At 44.0% G+C, this 24,583-nt stretch overlaps 1 protein-coding gene across 1 annotated transcript in view; it reads left to right on the forward strand.

Moving 5' to 3' along the window:
* Positions 1 to 24,583, forward strand: part of LOC142596551 (guanine nucleotide-binding protein G(q) subunit alpha) — a 165,502-nt gene that overhangs the window by 113,733 nt on the left and 27,186 nt on the right. The window contains exons 4-5 of the mRNA XM_075725738.1: positions 17,887 to 18,015; positions 19,004 to 19,133. Of these exons, the coding sequence (XP_075581853.1) occupies positions 17,887 to 18,015; positions 19,004 to 19,133 (259 nt within the window). The remainder of the gene's footprint in view (positions 1 to 17,886; positions 18,016 to 19,003; positions 19,134 to 24,583) is intronic.

Genomic DNA, 24,583 nt, shown 5'->3' on the forward strand with positions numbered 1-24,583 from the left:
TTGCCTATCCCTTAGTGCCTTCTCTTGATTAATTAGACTATATACTAAACTGAGTTTAGAGTTACAGAAATTCATAGAAACATAGAATGGTTTGGGTTGAAATTCATAGAAACATAGAATGGTTTGGGTTGGAAGGTACATTTAAAGATTATCTAGTTCCACCGTCCCTGCTGTGGGAAGGGACATCTTTCACTAGAACAGGTTGCTCAAAGCCCTGTCCAACCTGATCTTGAACACTTCCAGGGATGGGGCATCCATAACTTCTCTGGGCAGCCTGTTCCAGTGTCTCACCACCCTAATCATAAAAAAATTCTTCTTTATATCCAACCTAAATATACCCTCTTTCACTTTAAAAACCATTGCCCCTTGTCCTGTCACTATAGGCCTTGGTTAAAAGTCTCTCTCCATCTCTCATCTCCATTCTCATAAGACCCCTTTATATATTGAAAGGCCACAATAAGGTCTCCCTTCTCCAGGCTGAACAACCCCAACTCTCTCAGCCTGTCATCATAGGGGAGGTGCTCCAGCCCTTGGATCATTTTTGTGGCCCTCCTCTGGACCCGCTCCAACAGGTCCATGTCTTTCCTGTGCTGAGGGCTCCAGAGCTGGACGCAGTACTCCAGATGAGGTCTCACCAGAGCAGAGTAGAGGGGCAGAATCACCTCCCTCGACCTGCTGGCCACGCTTCTTTTGATGCAGCCCAGGATTCGGTTGGCTTTCTGGGCTGCAAGCGCACATTGTTGGCTCATGTCCAGCTTTTCATCTACCAGTACCCCCAAGTCCTTCTCCGCAGGGCTGCTCTCAATCCCTTCATCCCCCAGCCTGTACTGATATCGGGGGTTGCCCCATCCCAGGTGCAGGACCTTGCACTTGGCCTTGTTGAACTTCATGAAGTTTGCATGGTCCCACTCCTCAAGCCTCTCAAGGTTCCTCTGAATGGCAGCCCTTCCCTCAAGCGAATCAACTGCACCACTCAGCGTGGTGTCATCCACAAACTTGCTGAGGGTGCACTCAATCCCACTGTCTATGTCATTAATAAAGATATTAAAGAGTACCAGTCCCAATACGGACCCCTGAGGGACACCACTTGTTACTGATCTGCATTTGGACATTGAGCCATTGACTGTAACTTTGGATGCGGCCATCCAGCCAATTCCTTATCCATCTAACAGTCCATCCATCAAATCCATATGTCTCCAATTTAGCGGCATGAATGTTGTGGGGGACCGTATCAAAGGACTTTAGAGAAGTCAAGCTAGATGCCATCAGTTGCTCTTCCTTTGACCACTGATGCAGTCACTCCATCGTAGGCGGCCTCCAGATTAGTTCAGGCACTATTTTCCCTTTGTGAAGCCATGTTGGCTCTCTCGAATCACCTTCCTGTCTTCCATGTTTTTGGACACATCTTCCAGGAGGATCTGTTCCATGATCTTACCAGGCACAGAGGTGAGGCTGACTGGTCAGTAGTTCATCTGATGGAATTATTCCTGAGAAAATTCTAATATATCATGTGACTACTTCTAACAGAAATCTGACCTCAAAGATACTGAAAAATAGTAATTCATGGTTGGAGGTGGGTGTTTGTTTGAAGTGCCTACCCCATGTTTGTTCATGTTGAAAATGTTTCAAAATTTCATTTATTGAAAATAAATTCAGATAAGCTTTGATGGTCTGTCTTCATTAGGTGGCATAATTCTGAGAAATTAATTAAAGCTGAATGTTGAGTTACGAGGTTCTGGTGAATGGGATTATATTTCACTTCCTGAAGAGGGTTATTGGTTGAAACTACTCTTGCTTGTTTAAGTTTAGGAATCTTGTTACTTCTTTGCCTGATTTCTATATGAGAAAAACATGGTAAAATACAAAGCTAATTAGTCTATTCCTATTATCACATTCTTTCTGTTTATTTTGTAATATGGACAAACAGTACCTTTGAAACTCTCTTTCAAGGGTATCATTAGCATCTTCATAGCCTGGTAACTTCCTTGAAGGCTGGCTGCAGTTTTGGCCCTTGTCACAGGGAATATATAATTCATTAAAAGTACTTCTTTCTCAGCATTGACTAGGAAACAAAAGGTTTTCTTCTATTTCTGGTCAGTGTGCAGATCACAAGTATGCAACAATACTTTAGAAGTTTTTCCTGATATTAGAGAGCTACTGTCAGCAGCTTGTTACATACGCATTACGTTGTGCCTGTTGCTATAGCAACCCCACAGAAAATTACCTCAGCATCCATTCAAATTCATTTTTACAAAAGTAAAGTAATTATAGCTATAATTAACTTTTTAAACTTGGTCTGTAGTATAAATTTACTCAGACCTATGTTACTGAGGGTTTTTTTAAGTAATTTTATGCAATTTTCCTTTTTTGTTCTTTTCTATAATGCTTAGCTGAATAAGTACCATTTGGGTGAGAGGTCATAACTACAATATGTCTCATCAAAATAAGACATTTCTTAGCAGGTGATAAAAATAAAATCATAGTGTCATGTAGTTCTGCCCTAAATTGTTTGCATAGTTGCTGCTAACTGTATAACGGACTTCCCAGTAATAACTCTGATTATCTGGTTTTGGACTCCACCTTAAGACAATGGACAGGATATTTCCAATATCCATATCACTAGTATGGTTTTAAATTTTGAAAGTAATAAATTAAGAAAAAATCTGGTTTTGGCAATTGTTGGCAACATTTTTTGTGAAAGTTCATGTTTATGACTAGTTTCCTGGTTTATTTGCAAGAGTACACAGTCCCCCACAACATCCTTCTCTCTCAATTGGGGAGATATGGGTTTGATGGGTGGACTGTTCGATGGATAAGGAATTGGCTGGATGGTCACATCCAGAGGGTCGTGGTCAATGACTCGATGTCCACATGGAGACCCGTGATAAGTGGTGTCCCTCAGGGGTCCGTACTGGGACTGGTGCTATTTAACATCTTCATCAATGACATAGACAGTGGGATCGAGTGCACCCTCAGCAAGTTTGCAGACGACACCAAGCTGAGTAGTACATTTGACATGCCAGGAAGATGAGATGTCATCCAAAGGGACCTGGACAAGCTGGAGAGGTGGGCCTGTGTGAACCTCATGAGGCCCAGTCAGCATAGGTTCATGAAAGGCAGGTCCTGCTTGACCAACCCGATCTCCTTCTATGACCTGGTGACCCACCTAGTGGATGCAGGAAAGGCTGTGGATATTATCTACCTGTACTTCAGTAAAGCCTTTGACACCGTTTCCCACAGCATTCTCCTGGAGAAACTGGCTGCTTGTGGCTTGGACGGGCGTACTCTTTGCTGGGTAAAAAACTGGTTGGGTGGCCGAGCCCAGAGAGTAGTGGTGAATGGAGTTAAGTCCAGTTGGCGGCCGGTCACGAGCGGTGTTCCCCAGGGCTCTGTTTTGGGGCCATTCTTGTTTAATATCTTTATCAACGATCTGGATGAGGGGGTTGAGTGTGCCCTTGGTAAGTTTGCAGATGACACCAAACTGGGTGTGAGTGTTGATCTGCTGGAGGGTAGGATGGCCCTGCAGAGGGACCTGGACAGGCTGGCTTGATGGGCCGAGGCCAACTGTATGAGGTTTAACAAGGCCAAGTGCCGGGTCCTGCACTTGGGTCACAACAACCCCATGCAACGCTACAGGCTTGGGGAAGAGTGGCTGGAAAGCTGCCTGGCTGAAAAGGACCTGGGGGTGTTGGTAGATAGCCGGCTGAACATGAGCCAGCAGTGTGCCCAGGTGGCCAAGAAGGCCAACAGCATCCTGGCCTGTATCAGGAAGAGTGTGGTGTCGTGGTTTAGTCCCACCCAGCAACTCAGTACCACGCAGCCGCTCGCTCACTCCCCCTACCCTGATGGGATGGGGGAGAGAATCGGAGGAGTAAAAGTGAGAAACACTCCTGGGTTGAGATAAGAACAGTTTAATAATTGAAATAAAATAAAGTAAAATAATAATAATAACAATATAATAATAATAGTAATAATAATAATAATAATAATAATAATTATATACAAAGCAAGTGATGCACAATGCAATTGCTCACCACCCGACGACCGATACCCAGACAGTTCCCGAGCAGCGATCGCTGCTCCCCGGCCAACCCCCCCCAGTTTATATACTGAGCATGACGTCATATGGTATGGAATAGCCCTTTGGTCAGTTTGGATCAACTATTCTGGCTGTGCCCCCTCCCAGTTTCTTGTGCGCCTGGCAGAGCATGGGAAGCTGAAAAAGTCCTTGACTAGCATAAGCAGTACTCAGCAACAACTAAAAACATCAGCATGTTATCAACATTCTTCTCCTACTAAATCCAAAACACAGCACTATGCCTGCTGCTAGGAAGAAAATTAACTCTATCCCAGCCGAAACCAGGACAGTATCCACCCCTTATTCTATACCATCTACGTCATGCACAGGCCCTCCCCTTTCCAATGTGTTCTAATTAATCACCACCGCTTTCCCTATCTTGATATACACACAGATATCATTCCCTTCGTCTATGGCCCATCCCTCTAAAATGTCCATTGAGTTCATTTAGCCCATGACTTTGGGTTCCATCTGTCATCACAGTCTTTCAGAGCAGGAGAGGTGGTGTGCAGTGTTGGACTGTTGCATGCTGAAGTCAGTTCTCATTCCAACATGGTTTCATCAAAGTTCATTTTCATTAAGCTGGGCAATTCTTACTGCAATACCATTGATGTGTCATATAGCAATCATAATACACAGTATGATATACTTAATATTAACCTACTATATTATTATATTAACATGCAGTTAAGAGATAACATACAGTTAAGAGATAACATACAGTATTATAAAGCAATTAATATTATACAATTCAGTTCATTGGCTATTTTCACCCAAAATCAAATTCCCTTGAGGTACACATTGGGCTTCCCCATCCTTTCGCATCACCCACCAAGTGCACCCAGGTCCTTGAGCAAAAGCAATCCCACGAATGGGTTTGCCTTTGCCAGAGGGGGAAGTAACCCAGACTGTCTTCCCCAGCATGTTTTTCATGTGCACTACAGGGACTTTATCTCCTTCTACAGTACGTAGAAGTTTTGATTGGGCAGGGCCAGCTCGATTGGCAGATCCCCTGGTGTTGACTAACCAGGTGGCTTTTGCTAAATGTGTATCCCAATGTTTAAATGTCCCAGCACCCATTGCTCTCAGGGTAGTCTTTAACAATCCATTGTATCGCTCAATATTCCCGGAGGCTAGTGCATGGTAGGGGATGTGATACACCCACTCAATGCCATGCTCTTTGTCCCAGGTGTCTATGAGGTTGTTTCGGAAATGAGTCCCGTTGTCTGACTCAATTCTTTCTGGGGTGCCATGTCGCCACAGGACTTGCTTTTCAAGGCCCAGGATGGTGTTCCGGGCGGTGGCATGGGGCACGGGATATGTTTCCAACCATCCAGTGGTTGCTTCCACCATGGTGAGCACATAGCGCTTGCCTTGGCGGGTCTGTGAGAGCGTGATGTAATCAATCTGCCAGGCCTCCCCATATTTGTATTTCAGCCATCGTTCACTATACCTGAGGGGCTTGAACTGCTTGGCTTGCTTGATTGCAGCGCATGTTTCACACTCATGAATAACCTGTGCAATACTGTCCATAGTTAAGTCCACCCCTCGATCACGAGCCCATTTATACGTTGCATCCCTTCCTTGATGGCCTGAGGCGTCATGGGCCCACCGAGCTATAAATAATTCACCCTTATGTTGCCAGTCCAAATCCACCTGAGCCACTTCAATCTTAGCAGCCTGATCTACTTGCTGGTTGTTTTGATGTTCTTCAGTGGCCCGACTCTTAGGTACATGAGCATCTACATGACGAACTTTTACAACCAGGTTCTCTACCCGGGCAGCAATATCTTGCCACAATGCGGCAGCCCAGATTGGTTTGCCTCTGCGCTGCCAGTTGCTCTGCTTCCATTGCTGCAACCATCCCCCACAGGGCATTTGCCACCATCCATGAGTCAGTATAGAGATAAAGGACTGGCCACTTTTCTCTTTCAGCAATATCTAAAGCCAGCTGGATGGCTTTCACCTCTGCAAACTGACTCGACTCCCCTTCTCCTTCAGCAGTTTCTGCGACTTGTCGTATAGGACTCCATACAGCAGCTTTCCACCTCCGATGCTTTCCCACGAGACGACAGGACCCATCAGTGAAGAGGGCATATTGCTTTTCATTTTCTGGCAATTTATTATACAGTGGGGCCTCTTCAGCACGTGTCACCTCCTCCTCTGGTGATATTCTAAGGTTTTTTCCTTCTGGTCAGTCCATGATCACTTCCAAGATTCCTGGGCGACTGGGGTTTCCTATTCGAGCCCGTTGTGTGATCAATGCAACCCACTTACTCCATGTAGCATCAGTTGCATGATGTGTAGAGGGGACCCTCCCTTTGAACATCCAGCCCAACACCGGCAGTCGGGGTGCCAGCAGGAGCTGTGCTTCAGTACCAACCACTTCTGAAGCAGCTCGAACCCCTTCATATGCTGCCAGTATCTCCTTCTCAGTTGGAGTATAGCGGGCTTCGGATCCTCTGTATCCCCGACTCCAAAACCCTAGGGGTCAACCTCGAGTCTCCCCTGGTGCTTTCTGCCAGAGGCTCCAGGTAGGGCCATTCTCCCTGGCTGCAGTGTAGAGCACATTTTTAATATCCTGCCCTGCCCGGACTGGCCCAAGGGCTACTGCATGAACTATCTCCCGTTTAATTTGTTCAAAGGCTTGTTGTTGCTCAGGGCCCCATTTGAATTCGTTCTTCTTCCGGGTCACTTGATAGAGAGGGCTTACGATCTGGCTGTAATTTGGAATATGCATTCTCCAAAACCCCACAACGCCTAAGAAAGCTTGTGTTTCCTTTTTGCTAGTTGGTGGGGACATAGCTGTTATTTTGTTGATCACATCCATTGGGATCTGACGACGTCCATCTTGCCATTTTATTCCTAAAAACTGGATCTCCTGTGCAGGTCCCTTGACCTTACTCTGTTTTATGGCAAAACCAGCCTTCAGAAGGATTTGGACTATTTTCTTTCCCTTCTCAAAAACGTCTTCTGCTGTGTTGCCCCACACAATGATGTCATCAATGTACTGCAGATGTTCTGGAGCTTCACCCTGTTCCAGTGCTGTCTGGATCAGTCCATGGCAAATGGTGGGGCTGTGCTTCCACCCCTGGGGCAGTCGGTTCCAGGTGTACTGAACACCCCTCCAGGTAAAAGCAAACTGGGGTCTGCACTCTGCTGCCAAAGGGATGGAGAAAAATGCATTAGCAATATCAATTGTGGCATACCACTTAGCTGCCTTTGACTCCAGTTCATATTGAAGTTCTAGCATGTCTGGCACGGCAGCACTCAGCGGCGGTGTAACTTCGTTCAGGCCACGATAGTCCACTGTTAGTCTCCACTCCCCATTAGACTTTTGCACTGGCCATATGGGACTGTTAAAGGGTGAGCGAGTCTTGCTGATCACTCCCTGGCTCTCCAGTCGACGAATCAGGTTATGGATGGGAATCAGGGAGTCTTGGTTGGTGCGATATTGCCGCCTGTGCACAGTTGTGGTAGCGATCGGCACCTGTTGTTCCTCAACCTTCAGCAACCCTACAATCGAAGGGTCCTCCGAGAGACCGGGCAAGGTGGACAACTGTTTAATTTCCTCTGTCTCCAAAGCAGCTATACCAAAAGCCCACCGGTACCCTTTTGGGTCCTTGAAATACCCTCTCCTGAGGTAGTCTATGCCAAGGATGCACGGAGCGTCTGGGCCAGTCACAATGGGGTGCTTTTGCCACTCATTCCCAGTTAGGCTCACTTCAGCTTCCAGTACAGTGAGCTGTTGGGATCCCCCTGTCACTCCAGAAATACAAATGGGTTCTGCCCCTCTATAGTTTGATGGCATTAGCGTGCACTGTGCACGTGTGTCCCCTAGAGCCTTCTACTCCTGTGGGTCTGATGTGCCAGGCCATCGAATCCACACAGTCCAGTAAACCCGGTTGTCCCTTTCCTCCACCTGGCTGGAGGCAGGGCCCCTCTAACACTGGTCACAGTATTCGCTGTTCACTTCCTGTAAATGTGAATCAAAAGTCCCCTGATCAAGGTCGGAAGTAAAATTAGCCCTCTTACTCTGTCTGGGGAACTGCTCACTGGAAACTGGAGCTGCAATTTTCCTGGGAGAACCGCCTTTTGTAATAGTTTTTCCTTGCAACTCACGCACCCGTGCCTCTAAGGTTGAGGTGGGTTTTCCATCCCACTTTCTCATGTCCTCTCCATAATCACGCAGGTAAAACCACAGGGTGCCCCGTGGCGTGTATCCTCTATATCCTCTCTCTTGAGCATAGGGACGTTGACTCCTAATGCCTGAGACACTGGTCTGTGCAGGTGGGGAGTAGGACAGATCCTCTCTGAGTTGTTGGAACTCTTGGCACATTTTTTCAGACAGTTTTTCCACAGCCGAGACACAGGCCCGTAGGGAGGAAGAGAGCTTTTCTTCGTAGTCCCGGAGTTGTCTAGCCACTTCATCCACCGTTGGTGCCTCGTCGTCTTTCCAGGCTTCTATTGCCAACGAGTTGGAATACGATGCTGGTGCGCTCCGTACCACCTTCCGCCACATGGATTGTGTGCACCTGACTTCACCTGGGTCTTTGGTTAACCGCTCATCATTCAGGTCACTGTAAATCACCTCCAGCACGCCTAATTCCCTCAGGTACTGGATACCTTTCTCTACGGTGGTCCATTTGCTTGGGCGGTATAAAACATCCTCCTTGAAGGGATACCTTTCCTTCACGCTTGACAGAAGTCGCCTCCAGAGGCTGAGCGGTTTTGCCCCTTTTCCAATTGCTTTGTCAATGCCCCCTTCCCTGGAAAGGGATCCCAGCTGCTTGGCTTCCCTACCCTCTAAATCCAGGCTACTGGCCCCGTTATCCCAGCATCGGAGCAGCCAGGTGATGATGTGCTCGCCTGGATGACGACCAAAATCTTTTCGCATATCTCGCAGCTCACTCAGGGATAGGGATCGGGTGGTCACCGTCTCATTTATGGGTTCTTCCTCCTCTGGTTCTCGTGATGGCCCTGGTTCATCTTCATCCCTTACTAAATGAACTGATTTCCTCGTGTATTTTTTCTTCTGTATAGGGGCAACTGATACCGGCGCAGGTTGGTTCTCTGGTTTAGCCGCAGTGCCTGCCACTGGGGTTGGAGTGGCTGCAGTACCTGTGGTGGGTGTTGGAGTAGCCGCAGTGCCTGTGGTGGGTGTTGGAGTAGCTGCAGTGCTTGTGGCTGTGGTTGGAGTAGCCACAGTGCTCATGGCTGTGGTTGGAGTAGCCACAGTGCCTGTTGTTTTGTCATCAGATCCAGAGACCCTCTCTTTCCCTTGAGGGTACTGAATAGTGTTGAACAGGGCTCTATAAGCATGGGCCAGTCCCTAGCATGTTGCAATGAGTTGTGTCTCTTTGGAGTTGCCAGGGTGAGAACATACTTCTTCCACATACTTTACTAGTTCTTCAGGATTCTGCACTTGTTCAGGGGTGAAGTTCCAAAACACGGGAGGTGCCCACTGCCCTAGGTACTTGCGCATACGATCCCACACACCCTGCCACTCATAACTCTCCAGCCTTGGGGCAGATCTCTGGATGATATTCTTAAATTGCTTACTAACCTTTGTCAAAACCAAAACAATATTCCCAAGAAGTATCAATAGAAGTATCTTAACTGCCCAGGGATGTTCAAAATACTGAAAACTTTCTGTAATGAGGGAGGAAGCATTATAGAATAAGGTAATGAAGGTGCCATTCTGTAGTTCCTCCACAACAAACGTCTCCGAGGGAAAAGTATAATTGCTAACTCTCTCCATGAGGTGGTACCCGAAGTACAGTAATGACTTGTGTATAAAACCCAGATACAAAACCATGCTCAAGGTCAGGATTTTGATAAGGAACCTCCCAATCAAAACATCCTTAATCACTACAGAGCATAGCGCAATGCACAGACCAACACCAAGCTTTAACATGCACAGCCAAGAAAACAACATGGTACAGATCAGATGAACTAATATCATGACCGGCAACTGTTAACAGATTCCTTAATACACTCTAGTTAATCTGTTCTTATCTCAAACCCTTCGTGCCCCACATTGGGCGCCAAAAAGGACTGTCGTGGTTTAGTCCCAGCCAGCAACTCAGTACCACGCAGCCGCTCGCTCACTCCCCCTACCCCGATGGGATGGGGGAGAGAATCGGAGGAGTAAGAGTGAGAAACACTCCTGGGTTGAGATAAGAACAGTTTAATAATTGAAATAAAATAAAGTAAAATAATAATAATAACAATATAATGATAATAATAATAATATACAAAGCAAGTGATGCACAATGCAATTGCTCACCACCTGACGACCGATACCCAGACAGTTCCCGAGCAGCGGTCGCTGCTCCCCGGCCAACCCCCCCCAGTTTATATACTGAGCATGACGTCATATGGTATGGAATAGCCCTTTGGTCAGTTTGGATCAACTATTCTGGCTGTGCCCCCTCCCAGTTTCTTGTGCGCCTGGCAGAGCATGGGAAGCTGAAAAGTCCTTGACTGGCATAAGCAGTACTCAGCAACAACTAAAAACATCAGTGTGTTATCAGCATTCTTCTCCTACTAAATCCAAAACACAGCACTATGCCTACTGCTAGGAAGAAAATTGACTCTATCCCAGCCGAAACCAGGACATGTGGCCAGCAGGTGCAGGGAGGTAATTGTCCCCCGTACTCGGCGCTGGTGAGGCCGCACCTGGAATACTGTGTCCAGTTTTGGGCCCCTCAGTACAAGAAGCACATTGAGGTGCTGGAGCGTGTCAAGAGAAGTGCAACGAAGCTTCTGAAGGGTCTTGAGCACAAGTCTTATGAGGAGTGGCTGAGGGAACTGGGGTTGTTTAGCCTAGAGAAGAGGAGGCTGAGGGGAGACCTTATCGCTCTCTACAACTACCTGAAAGGAGGTTGTAGTGAGGTGGGTGTTGGTCTCTTCTCCCAAGTAGTTAGTGATAGGACGAGAGGAAATGGGCTCAAGCTGCGCCAGGGGTGGTTTAGATTGGATATTAGGAAAAATTTCTTCATAGAAATAGGGGTCAAGCATTGGAACAGGCTGCCCAGAGAGGTGGTGGAGTCACCATCCCTGGAAGTGTTCAAAAAAATGTAGACGTGGCACTTTGTGACATGGTTTAGTAGGCATGGTGTTGGGTTGACAGTTGGACTGATGATCTTAGAGGTCCTTTCCAATCTTAATGATTCCTAGTTTTTACTTTCATTATAATTAATCCAGCCACCAAGCCAGGAAACATGAAATTATGACTCTACCCTTAATTGGTTTAGTGGTGGACTTGGTAGTGTTAGGTTAATGGTTGGACTGGATGATCTTAAAGGTCTTTTCCAACCCAAATGATTCTATGATTCTATGATTCGATGATTTGTTTGCCCACGAGCTATGTTTTTGTCAATAGTTTGATTATAACTGCAGTAGATGAGTGCTTAACAGCCATGGTGAATTGGGTCTTTAATAAGTAATTATACAAAGAAATAAATAAAAATCTTCTTTTTCTGATAGTATTCACTTTCACTCTTCATCCAGAGCAGCTGAATTCAGAGACTCTCAAGTCATTTCATGTAGCCGTATCTTGTTGTTGGGTGTCTTATATATTAAATGTCTTCACAAGTCCTCTTCTGGTTGTAGATAAACCAGTGGAAGAGGTAACTCCATCCTGCTTTCTGCTGGAGGTTCTGAATTTCCCACACCCCAGTCTGTATCAGTCAAAGAAGCTGACTTAAGTTGAACAATTTCCTTAGTGTTTCTTTGCTATTCCAAATCTTTTTCACAGCAATAGGTTATGGAGACATTGCACAAGCACAAAAGCTAGCAGATAGGGATGGACTGTGACTTTTGGAAAAAAGTGCAGTGAGAAGCAGCTCGAGTGGAGTGGAGTTGCAGTTGGAAAAGGTGTTTGATGTTTTGATGTTCTTATTTAAAGTTGCTTCTTGTGCCAGAGTCAATACCAATGTGATTCCCATTACTGTTCTCTATAATATGCTCACTGTCATGATGCTGGGCATCTTCAGGTGCCAGGAAGGAATACATGGATTGAAACCAACTCAAGCCTGTTGCTCTCCTCAAAATTCTTTTGTTACTTGTTCAATTCTTATACTCTATATTGGGCTGAGCCAGGTATACACTCCTCCCATGCTGGTCTGGCTAACTCAGAGAGACATTCACACTCTCTTAATGAACTCAGAAACGTTTACACCACCAGCTGATCCACTCAACGCATTGATCCAACCCTTTTGATATGAAGAAGCCTTTAATATAATTCACTGCAACAATAAATACTTATAAACTATCATAAACCAAAACTATGATAAACCCTTTATCAAAGGATTATCAAAGGTGCAGCCTCACCTTGAGTATTATTTGCAGTTCTGGGCCCCACAATTTAAAAAGGCTGTTAAGGTCCTTGAATGTGTCCAGAGGAGGGCAACAAAGCTGGTGGAAAGGCTGGAAGGCGTGTCCTATGAGGAGTGGCTAAGGACTCTCTGTATGTCTAGTCTGGAGAAAAGGAGGCTGAGGGGCAACCTCATTGCTCTCTACAGCTTCCTGAGGAGGGGAAGTGGAGAAGGAGATGCTGATCTCTTCTCCCTGGTATCCAGTGACAAGACGTGTTGGAATGGCTCAAAGCTGCCTTGGCAGGTTCAGACTAGGAAGCATTTCTTTACCGAGAGGGTGGTCAAACACTGGAACAGGCTTCCTAGAGAGGTGGTCAATGCCCCATGCCTGTCAGTGTTTAAGAGGCATTTGGACAATCATAGAATCGTTTAGGTTGGAAAAGACCTTTAAGATCATCCAGTCCAACTATTAACCTACACTACCAAGTCCACACTAAACCAATCAAGGGTAGACTAGACTAAACCATGTCCCAAAGTGCCACATCTACCCGTTTTTTGAACACTTCCAGGGATGGTGACTCCACCACCTCTCTGGGCAGCCTGTTCCAATGCCCTTAATAACATGCTTTAACTTTTGGTCAGTCCTGAATTGGTCAGGCAGTTGGACTAGATGATCGTTGTAGGTCCCTTCCAACTGGAACTATTCTATTCTGTTCTGTTCTAAATAAATGAAATTCTAAATGCTCTGTGTTACTGTAACAGTTATAATAATGATGTTTGAAAATTGTGTGTTCTGGTAGTGTGTTTTTAAATAATAATGGCATTCCAGTTGCCTTTTCCTTTTTATGTAAATATTCACTTCTGTTCATTTACACTTTCCATATTCCTGCTCAGCATTTTGAAATATTCTGTCAACCCAATAAGTAAGTTATTTAAAAAAAAAATCAAACCATCACCCCATCCCTCCTAATGGAAAATGTCTTGGCTTTGTGTATGCAGTTCTAGAGGCATAAAAGTATACTGTTATGCAGTTAATACAAAAGTCATTATAATGATATTGAGCATAAGTGTGTTGATTTGTTCCACTGGCATTTTGGGAAGATTGTACATGACTAAAGAGAAATAATTAATTTCTGCTATATTGCAATATATTCAGATGTGGTACAAAGCAGTGGGTGCAGTAGAGCAGAAAGACCCTGATGTCAATCCCGATGATACACACGCTCACCCAATGATGATATATTTTTTTAATTAATTATGTTATTTTGTATCAGAGGGGACATGCGTTTTAAAGAGAAATATAAAGAGATTTTCTTGATTTTAGAGTATCTTGAAAGGAATTTTGTGTTGCTGATGCAGGCAAAGCTTTCAGTCTGATTTTCAGAAACACGTTTAATTCCCTCTAAGTTGATAGAAGAATGGAAAGTTATATCTACTAATATGGTAACAGGAAGTGTGGCTAATCTCCTGCAAAAGTGTGGAATTAAATAACATAAAATATGGTTGTAAGAAGAAAGTTAAAATAAATCTCTATTCCTTTGCTTCAGAGCAAGAATGTACAAATTGCATTAAAATCTGAATTCCAGCCCAAGTAATTCTTCTACACAAATGTCTCTGTTAAAAAAACCAAAACAAAACTAAACAAAAATTTAAGTGGATGTGGTGGGTTGACCCCAGCCAGCAACTAAGCACCCACCTAGCTGCTCACTCACTTCTTCTTCAGAGGGATGGGGGAGAGAATCGGAAGAGCAGAAGTGAGAAAACTTTTGGGTTGAGATAAAGACACTTTAATAAGTGAAGGAAAGAGTAAGGGGCGAAAACCCACAAGTGATGCAAAGGCATTCACTCACCATCTCCCACAAGCAGACCAATGCACAGCCAGTCTCCAAGCAATGGCTACCTTGGAAAAGACCAAACCCCCAGTTTTTATTGCTGAGCGTGATGTTATATGACATGGAATATCCCTTTGGTCGATTTGGGTCAGCTGTCCTGGCTGTGTCCCCTCCCAATCTCTCACCCACCCCCAGCCTACTCCCTGGGGAGGCAGAGTGAGGGAGAGAGAAGTCTTTGATGCTGCGCAAGCACTGTTCAGCAATAGCTAGAACATTAGTGTGTTATCAGTGCTGTTTTGGTCACAAATCTAAAACACAGCACCATACCAGCTGCTATGAAGAAAGTTAACTCCATCCCAGCCAGACCCAGTATAGTGGAAAAAGCTCTTTTTATTTTAAAACAATTAATTGAATATTGTCTGTATGCTCATGGCAGGAATATAAAACTAGTAAAAGACTGAAAAGTAAGGTTGTGCAACAGAAAACTATTAGTCTATTTTCATGAATACAGTGATATATTTATTCATTAAGTTTTAAGTTAGCGAAAAGGAAAAGTGTTAGGGGCTAAGTGTTGCCATTATTCAAAAACAAAAATTGCAGGATGTATTCTAAATTGCTTTTGTTGCACTATAGATTCAGTTGTGATTTGTTAGTGACACAGATTTTTCTTAAAGGATTTTGTGCATACTATGTGAATTTTTCTGTGAGGTACTCTTACTGTTTTTGACGCTGTTTCCATGATTCTGGGTTTGAATGCATAAGTTAAGAGACCTTGTAGAGAGCCCTACATCCTTTGATCTGTTAAGTTGTCCTGGTTTCCACTGGGATAGAGTTAATTTTCTTCCTAGTAGCTGGTATAGTGCTGTGTTTTGGATTTAGCATGAGAATAATGTGATAAGACACTGATGTTTTAGTTGTTGCTAAGCAGTGCTTACACTAGTCAAGGATGTTTCAGCTTCCCATACTCTGCCAGCAAGGAGGTGCACAAGAAGCTGGGAGGGAGCATAGCCAGGACAGCTGATCCAAACTGGCCAGAGGGATATTCCATACCCATACCATATGACGTCATCCTCAGTATATAAACTGGGGGGAGTTGTCTGGGGAGTAGGGATCGCTGCTCGGGGACTGGCTGGGCATCGGTTGGCAGTTGGTGAGCAGTTAGTTGCATCACTTGTTTTTCCTGGGTTTTGTTCCTCTCTATTATAATTATCATTATTATTTTATTTCAATTATTAAACTGTTCTTATCTCAACCCACAAGTTTTCTTACTTTTACCCTTCTGATTCTCTCCCCCCTCCCACTGTGGTGGGGAGTGAGCGAGCAGCAGTATGGTGCTTAGTTGCCGGCTGGGGTTAAACCACGACATAAGTGAAGATATCTAGGGAAGGAAATAGGACTCTGTGAGGTTGTGTAAGGATTCTGTATAGCCTCTAGAAGGTGCTACTGGTGAAATGAGTAAGAAGTTTTCTGGTTTTTACATGTGTAAGAACAGAACTTGAGCAGAACTGAAGGAGGATGAGGAAAAGAAGTAATTTTAAAGGATAAATTAGTGCTTATGGAACTTAATCACATCAGTGTTTTGTGCTAGGACAGAAAAATCCCCATCTGCTCTTTAAATAGTTTCCAGTAACACAAATGAGATGTGACTATTTAATAATGTCCCTTTAAATTATCATCTTTCTAAAAAAGTCAGATGTGCACTACTGCATATCTTAGTAGTATGTCCACTATGCTCATGGTGCAGAGGTACAGTAACCAAGTTCACATATTGGAGACTACAGCTGAGGCTTTCCAAAGGAATGCAACAAGCAATTGTATGTGAATGGGTCACCTACAAATTTATTCTCTTAACACTCTCTTGCTTTCATGAATACCACTATAGCCTGTAATGATCCACAGTGCTTCTTTGTACCCTTCTTTTTTTTCCAAAATGAAGTCACAAAACAAAACCAATGTTTTTGGTGGGGTGGGAGGGAAAAAGAGGCCAATTAGTGTTTCAGCATCTCTTTAGATTTCCTATTGTGGTGGTTATGGATTTGTTATGGATTTCCGCCCCCCCCAGCAAATTGATGATCAGCTTATCCATTCTGCTTTTTGTGTAAAACAACTAAGGGCAGATGAAATGCTCAGATTTTCAAGCCCTTTTTCCTATTGGCAGAAACTAGTCAGGGTTCTGAGAAAATATTTTCAGAGTAGTAACTTTTGAATATGAAAATTTTTCTGAGATATATGGTTCAATATATCTTTCTGAATATGTGTAATATTCTCACATTCAGCATTTGCTATGAGCTTAGTCTTTCATGAATAGAATCATAGTGAGGAAAATTTGATAATATTTTTGGCTGCCTCCCAGAGTTAAATTAATTCTTCTGTATTTTTGCTGTAAAGTAGAACTCAAATCGCTTTGTTTCTGTCATTGTTCATAACAACTTACTTTCACTATTGCATAACAAAACATTCAGAGTATCTAGTAGTCTAATTATTCCTTGTGTGGATCTATTTTAAAAAGAACACCTTGAATAATAACTATGAAGAAAAGAATACATTCAGAGCTTAGTGATACTTAATGATTAGATAAATTGCAAGGATTACATTGCTACCCTCCCCTGGAATGAATCAGGGCAGCCTTAGGTTATTTTACCAGTAGCTAACTCTGACCAACTAGGTCATTCTTGTGCTTGGAAATAATCAAATACACAAAAACTTAATTTCCGGCAGCAGTCTTTTTCCCAGACATCTACCCTGGGGAGAGCCCAAGCTGCCTGGTGCACTGAATTCATGAAATGTGCAACTCCTGAACCCAAACAGGCTATCACACTTTGGTATATTATCCCTCTTTTTTTGAAGCATCTGTTATGAAAGTTAATTAAAACCTCCAGTGCACTGCTGCTTTATACTTGAAAACCACCATTAAGCAATAGGAGTAGAGTTGTGTGTTGTAGTTAACAAGCCCTTACAAGCAATTTTATTGCAGTTTCAGATTATTTGCTGACTGGGATGTATTTCATGTACTGCAGGCTTATTAACTTGATCAGAAGTTTCAGTCTGAATGCAGGAATTTCAGGTGGAGAGTTTTTTAATCTGTCAGTGTGGGTTTGGTTTTTTTTTTTATCTCCAAAGACTGCCATTTATCCTCCTACCATTTTGAAACTGATAATTCAGTTACTGATAGTTCTATTAAAACTGATAGTTCACTATCACTTGGGAGATTCATGTTTATCTATCCTTTGTAGACATTGCGGAGTAATTATCAAGACATATGTTATAGTTTCAGATAAGATTATAGTCTTATATTTCTTATATTTCTTACACATTTTATCATATTATTTGTCTTTAAATTAACCAAAATTGAATAACTGAAAATTTTGAATTGTTGGTGTTTCAACATGTGAAAGCCAAGCAAATTTATATGAAAACAACAATAATCATGCTGTCCTTTTGTAGAATTTACTTGAAGCTATGAAAATGACCAGGAAGGGAGAAAAGAGCACTCCTTTATATTTCCTTCCCTCTTTTATGTTGATATTGCTCTTTTTTCTGTTGCACTTCTTCCTATCCCACACCCCATTTCTTTTCCCAAGTCTTCCTTTCTCTTTTCCTCAGTGGGATGTTGGTATCACTGTCTTGCATTTCTGTTGTTTCTTCCCTTCTATAGTTATCTTAACGACTTGGACCGCATAGCAGATTCGGCCTATCTGCCAACTCAGCAAGATGTGCTTAGAGTTCGAGTCCCAACAACAGGGATCATTGAATATCCATTTGACTTACAAAGCATCATTTTCAGGTAGAAAAAAAGATTAACACTCATTTGCTTTGTTTCTTTTGTTTCCTTTTACATTAGTGATACCATGTATAGGATATTGGTTAAAAGTACAAATTATTCAATGTTTTTAAAATTTGAGCTTGTTCATTTTATTTTCATGTTTTTATCCATATATGATTAGTGGCTGTTGTTAAAGATGTCAAAACGATGAGAGACAAACAGACTTGTCTTTTTCTGAAGGTAGTTATTATTGATAGAAAAACTGGAAGTCGTTTTTCAATAAAATAAGTATATCAGTTTTATTATGAATAATAAATTATGAAATGTAAAGATACCACTTCTGTACTTGATTTTTAGAGAGAAGTGACATTTTGTAAGTTTAATACCACTCCTACAAATAATTTTCCCCACAGCTCATTTTGAGTGCAAATAAAAATGCTTAAAGAATAACTATGCAATTACAATTTCAAGTTAGACACCCGAGTGTCTAGTTACATTGAGACCCATAATGAATTTGGCGTACAATCTGCCAGCAAATTTGAGTTTTTATTTTGACTATTAGCAACTTTAGTAAATACAGATTGTATTCTATTTATACTCTTAAAATTAGGCAGCCTTGACAAGTCTGGAATTTTGACTCTGGTAATTTCTTGGGAGAAAGGCAGGCCACCAACTTCATTCTGTGGACATGTGTTTCTGCTGAATATACAGGGCATGCATTCTAGAATTGTGGCTCAGAATCATGAGAGTTTTGAATATCAGAAATTTGAGGGCTTTGAGACCCATAATAATTAAAATTCAGAAAGCACATCACACTAAAAAGCAAATATGATAACCTGTTTACTTATAACACATTCCATTAGTCTTCAATACGAATGGTAAAATTTTTAAGAAAAACAAACCAAATTGTGTTTACAACTAAATTCTTGAATTCCGTGTTCCATATGTGATTGTATGTTTATCTGCTAAGGTATTTGTGGAGTTGATGTGGTCATTGTTAATTTTGCAGAATGGTGGATGTAGGAGGCCAACGATCGGAAAGAAGAAAATGGATACATTGCTTTGAAAATGTCACATCTATCATGTTCCTAGTAGCTCTTAGTGAATATGATCAAGTGCTTGTGGAGTCAGACAATGAGGTAAGCAAGCATCAGCATAAATCACCACTGTTTAAGAAAAAATAATTTCACTAAAATTACTTTTAAATTTTAAATATTATTTAGAATTTTATGAAAGCACAAGTATGTAGAGAGCTTCAGTAGAAATGTGTGTGTTTTTACATGATTATTTGGATATTGAATTTGTTGGACCAGTAAAGTATAATGATAGATTGAATACTTAATGCTAAACAGCAAAAGTCAAAGTTGTTCATTCTCTTAAGACATTTTCAAAGCAGACTGGCTTGTCCAGTCCTGGCTGTTTTCCAAATGAGTACCAGCAGTTGTATGCAACTACATGTAACAAAATGAGAAGTTCTACAGGGATTAAGAGGCTAATCATTATATCATAGAATTCAGACATATCACAGAATCGTTTAGGTTGGAAAAGAACTTTAAGATCATCCAGTCCAACTGTTAACCTAGCACTGCCAAAACCACCACTAAACCATGTCCCTAAGCACCATGGCTACATGTCTTTCAAATACCTCCAGGGATGGTGACTCAACCACTTCCCTGGGCAGTCTGTTCCAATGCTTGACAATCCCTATCATAAAGAAATTTTTCCTAATATCCAATCTGAACCTCCCCTGGCACAGCTTGAGGCCATTTCCTCTCGTCCTATCGCTAACTACTTGGGAGAAGAGGCCAACACCCACCTCACTACAACCTCCTTTCAGGTAGTTGTAGAGAGCGATAAGGTCTCTCCTCAGCCTCCTCTTCTCCAGGCTAAACAACCCCAGTTCCCTCAGCCGCTCCTCATAAGACCTGTGCTCTAGACCCTTCACCAGCTTCGTTGCCCTTCTCTGGACACGCTCCAGCACCTCAATGTCTTTCTTGTATTGAGGGGCCCAAAACTGGACACAGTATTCCAGGTGCGGCCTCACCAGCGCCGAGTACAGGGGGACAATTACCTCCCTGCTCCTGCTGGCCTCACTATTCCTGATACAAGCCAGGATGCTGTTGGCCTTCTTGGCCACCTGGGCACACTGCTGGCTCATGTTCAGCCAGCTGTAAACCAACACCCCCAGGTCCTTTTCAGCCTGGCAGCTTTCCAGCCACTCTTCCCCAAGCCTGTAGCGTTGCATGGGGTTGTTGTGACCCAAGTGCAGGACCCGGCACTTGGCCTTGTTAAACCTCATACAGTTGGCCTCGGCCCATCAAGCCAGCCTGTCCAGGTCCCTCTGCAGGGCCATCCTACTCTCCAGCAGATCAACACTCACACCCAGTTTGGTGTCATCTGCAAACTTACCAAGGGCACACTCAACCCCCTCATCCAGATCGTTGATAAAGATATTAAACAAGAATGGCCCCAAAACAGAGCCCTGGGGAACACCGCTCGTGACCGGCCGCCAACTGGACTTAACTCCATTCACCACTACTCTCTGGGCTTGGCCACCCAGCCAGTTTTTTACCCAGCAAAGAGTACGCCCGTCCAAGCCACAAGCAGCCAGTTTCTCCAGGAGAATGCTGTGGGAGACTGTGTCAAAGGCTTTACTGAAGTCTAAGTAGACAACATTCACGGCCTTTCCCTCATACACTAAGCACGTCTCCTTGTCATAGAAGGAGATCAGGTTAGTCAAGCAGGACCTGCCTTTCCTAAACCCATGCTGACTGGGCCTGATCCCCTGGTTGTCCCGTACATGCCACGTGATGGCACTCAAGATGATCTGCTCCATAATCTTCCCTGGCACCGAGGTCAGGCTGACAGGCCTGTAGTTCCCCGGGTCCTCCTTCCAGACCTTCTTGTAGATGGGTGTCACATTTGCTAACCTCCAGTCATCAGGGACCTCCCTGGTTAGCTAGGACTGCTGATAAATGATTGAAAGTGGCTTGGTGAGCACTTCTGCCAGCTCCCTCAGTACCCTTGGGTGGATCCCATCTGGCCCCATGGACTTGTGTGTGACTAAGTGGCGTAGCAGATCACTAACCATTTCCCCTTGGATTATGGGGGCTTCATTCTGCTCCCCATCCCTGTCTTCCAGCTCAGGGCACTAGGTACTCCGAAAACAACTGGTCTTACTCTTAAAGATTGAGGCAAAGAAGGCATTAAGTACCTCAGCCTTTTCCTCATCCTTGGTCACTATGTTTCCCCCTGCATCCAATAAAGGATGGAGAATCTCCTTAGCCCTCCTTTTATTGTGAATGTATTTATAGAAACATTTTTTTTTGTCTTTTATGGCAGTAGCCAGGTTAAGTTCTAGTTGGGCTTTGGCCCTTCTAATTTCCTCCCTGCATAACCTCACAACATCTTTGTAGTCCTCCTGAGGTGCCTGCCCCTTCTTCCAAAGCTCATAAACTCTCCTATTTTTCCCCGAGTTCCAGCCAAAGCTCTCTGTTCAGCCAGGCTGGTCGTCTTACCCAGCAGCTTGTCTTTCGGCACATGGGAATGGCCTGCTCCTGCGCCTCTAAGATTTCCTTCTTGAATAATTTCCATCCTTCCTAGAATATTTCATCTTCCTCTTCATCCTGGCTGGGTGGTCTATAACAGACTCCCACCATGATATCTGCAGTGTTGGCCTTTCCCCTGATTCTTACCCATAAACACTCAGTCCTTTCATCACCATCGTCAAGCTCTAGACAGTCAAAACACTCCCTAACATACAGGGCTACCCCACCGCCTCTCCTTCCATGCCTGTCCCTTCTGAAGAGTTAATAACCATCCATTGCAGCACTCCAGTTGTGCGAGTCATCCCACCATGTCTCTGTGATTGCAACTATATCATAGTTTTCCAGTTGCACAATGGCTTCCAACTCCTCCTCCTATTTGTTGCCCATGCTGTGTGCATTGGTGTAGATGCACTTCAGTTCGTCTATTGATCCCGCCACCTTTTTTGGGGGACAAGCCCTAATTCCTATGTGACCATTCTCAGGCGCTTCCGTGGTTTCTAAGACATCCATAACCCTGGCATAATCCTGAGATCCTCAAATAATATGACACAACCTGGTCTCCTCCATGGAGGGTCAGTGGAACCTATCTATTTCCTGTTAAAAGTGGACTAGCTGACTGTAGAGAAATGTTCTAATTGTAGCTGTTTGCATAGTTAGTGTTGTGTAGCAGAGCCATAAAAAGAGACAGTGGGAATTAAAACACAGTTCATGGGTTCTTTGCTAGAGCAGACCCTAAAATAGTGATCTTCATTCCATTTACCTAAAGTATAGTTGTGGTTTAACCCCAGCCAGCAACTAAGCACCATGCAGCCGCTTGCACACTCCCCCTGCCCCGGTGGGATGGGGGAGAGAATCGGAGGAGTAAGAGTGAGAAACACTCCTGGGTTGAGATGAGAACAGTTTAATAATTGGAATAAAACAAAGCAAAATAGTAGTTATAATAATAACAATATAATAATAATAGTAATAACAATAAACAAAGCAAGTGAAGCACAATGCAATTGCTCACTACCCGCCGACCGATACCCAGACAGTTCCTGAGCAGCGATCCCTGCCCCCTGGCCAACCCCCCCCAGTTTATACACTGAGCATGACGTCATATGGTATGGAATATCCCTTTGGTCAGTTTGGATCAACTGTTCCGGCTGTGCCCCCTCCCAGTTTCTTGTGCACCTGCCAGAGCATGGGAAGCTGAAAAGTCCTTGACTAGCATAAGCAGTACTTAGCAACAACTAAAACATCAGTGTGTTATCAACATTCTTCTCATACTAAATCCAAACCACAGCACTGTGCCTGCTACTAGGAAGAAAATTAACTCTATCCCAGCCGAAACCAGGACAGTATCCACCCCTTATTCTATACCATCTATGTCATGCACAGGTCCTACCCTTTCCAATGCATTCCAATTAATCACCACCACTTTCCCTGTCTTGATATATGCACACAGATATCATTCCCTTGGTCTATGGGCCATCCCTCTAAAACGTCCATTGAGTTCATTTAGTCCATGACTTTGGGTTCCATCTGTCATCACAGTCTTTCAGGGCAGGAGAGGTGGTGTGCGGTGTTGGATTGTTGCATGCTGAAGCCAGCTCTCGTTCCAACACTACTGCGCTTTGCTCGGTTTCATCAAAGTCCATTCTTCATTAATTTGGGTAATTCTTACTGTAATACCATTGATGTGGCATATAGCAACCATAGATGACATAGAGTATTATATAGGAATTAACATCATACAATTCAGTTCATTGGCTATTTTCACCGAAAATCAAATCCCCTTGAGGTACACATCGGACTTGCCCATCCTTTCGCATCACCCACCAAGTGCACCCAGGTCCTTGAGCAAAAGCAATCCCACGAATGGGTTTTCCCTTGCCCAAGGGGGGAGTAACCCAGACTGTCTTCCCCAGCATATTTTTCATGTGCACTACAGGGACTTTATCTCCTTCTACAGTACGTAAAATTTTGATTGGGCAGGGCCAGCTCAATTGGCAGATCCCCTGGTGTTGACTAACCAGGTGGCTTTTGCTAAATGTGTATCCCAATGTTTGAATGTCCCACCACCCATTGCTCTCAGGGTAGTCTTTAACAGTCCATTGTATCGTTTGATTTTCCCGGAGACTGGTGCATGATAAGGGATGTGATATACCCACTCAATGCCATGCTTTTTGGCCCAGGTGTCTATGAGGTTGTTTCGGAAATGAGTCCCGTTGTGTGACTCAATTCTTTCTGGGGTGCCGTGTCGCCACAGGACTTGCTTTTCAAGGTCCAGGATGGTGTTCCGGGCGGTGGCATGGGGCATGGGATATGTTTCCAGCCATCCAGTGGTTGCTTCCACCATGGTGAGCACATAGCGCTTGCCTTGGCGGGTTTGTGGGAGTGTGATATAATCAATCTACCAGGCCTCCCCATATTTTTATTTCTGCCATTGTTAGCCATACCAGAGAGGCTTAGCAATAGCTAAAGCCAGGTGGATGGCTTTCACCTCTGCAAACTGACTCGACTCCCCTTCTCCTTCAGCAGTTTCTGTGACTTGTCCTATAGGACTCCACACAGCAGCCTTCCCCCTCCGATGTTTTCCCACAAGACGACAGGACCCATCAGTGAACAGGGCATATTGCTTCTCATTTTCTGGCAGTTTATCGTACAGTGGGGCCTCCTCAGCACGTGTCACCTCCTCCTCTGGTGGTATTCCAAAGTTTTTTCCTTCTGGCCAGTCCATGATCACTTCCAAGATTCCTGGGCGACTGGGGTTTCCTATTCCAGCCCATTGTGTGATTAGTGCAACCCACTTACTCCACGTAGCATCAGTTGCATGATGTGTAGAGGGGACCCTCCCTTTGAACATCTAGGCCAGCACCGGCAGTCGGGGTGCCAGCAGGAGCTGTGCTTCAGTACCAACCACTTCTGAAGCAGCTCGAACCCCTTCATATGCTGCCAATATCTCTTTCTCAGTTGGAGTATAGCGGGTTTTGGATCCTCTGTATCCCCGACTCCAAAACCCTAGGGGTCAACCTCGAGTCTCCCCTGGTGCTTTCTGC

Source organism: Pelecanus crispus, chromosome W (assembly GCF_030463565.1).
Source record: "Pelecanus crispus isolate bPelCri1 chromosome W, bPelCri1.pri, whole genome shotgun sequence".
Taxonomy (NCBI): Eukaryota; Metazoa; Chordata; class Aves; order Pelecaniformes; family Pelecanidae; genus Pelecanus; species Pelecanus crispus.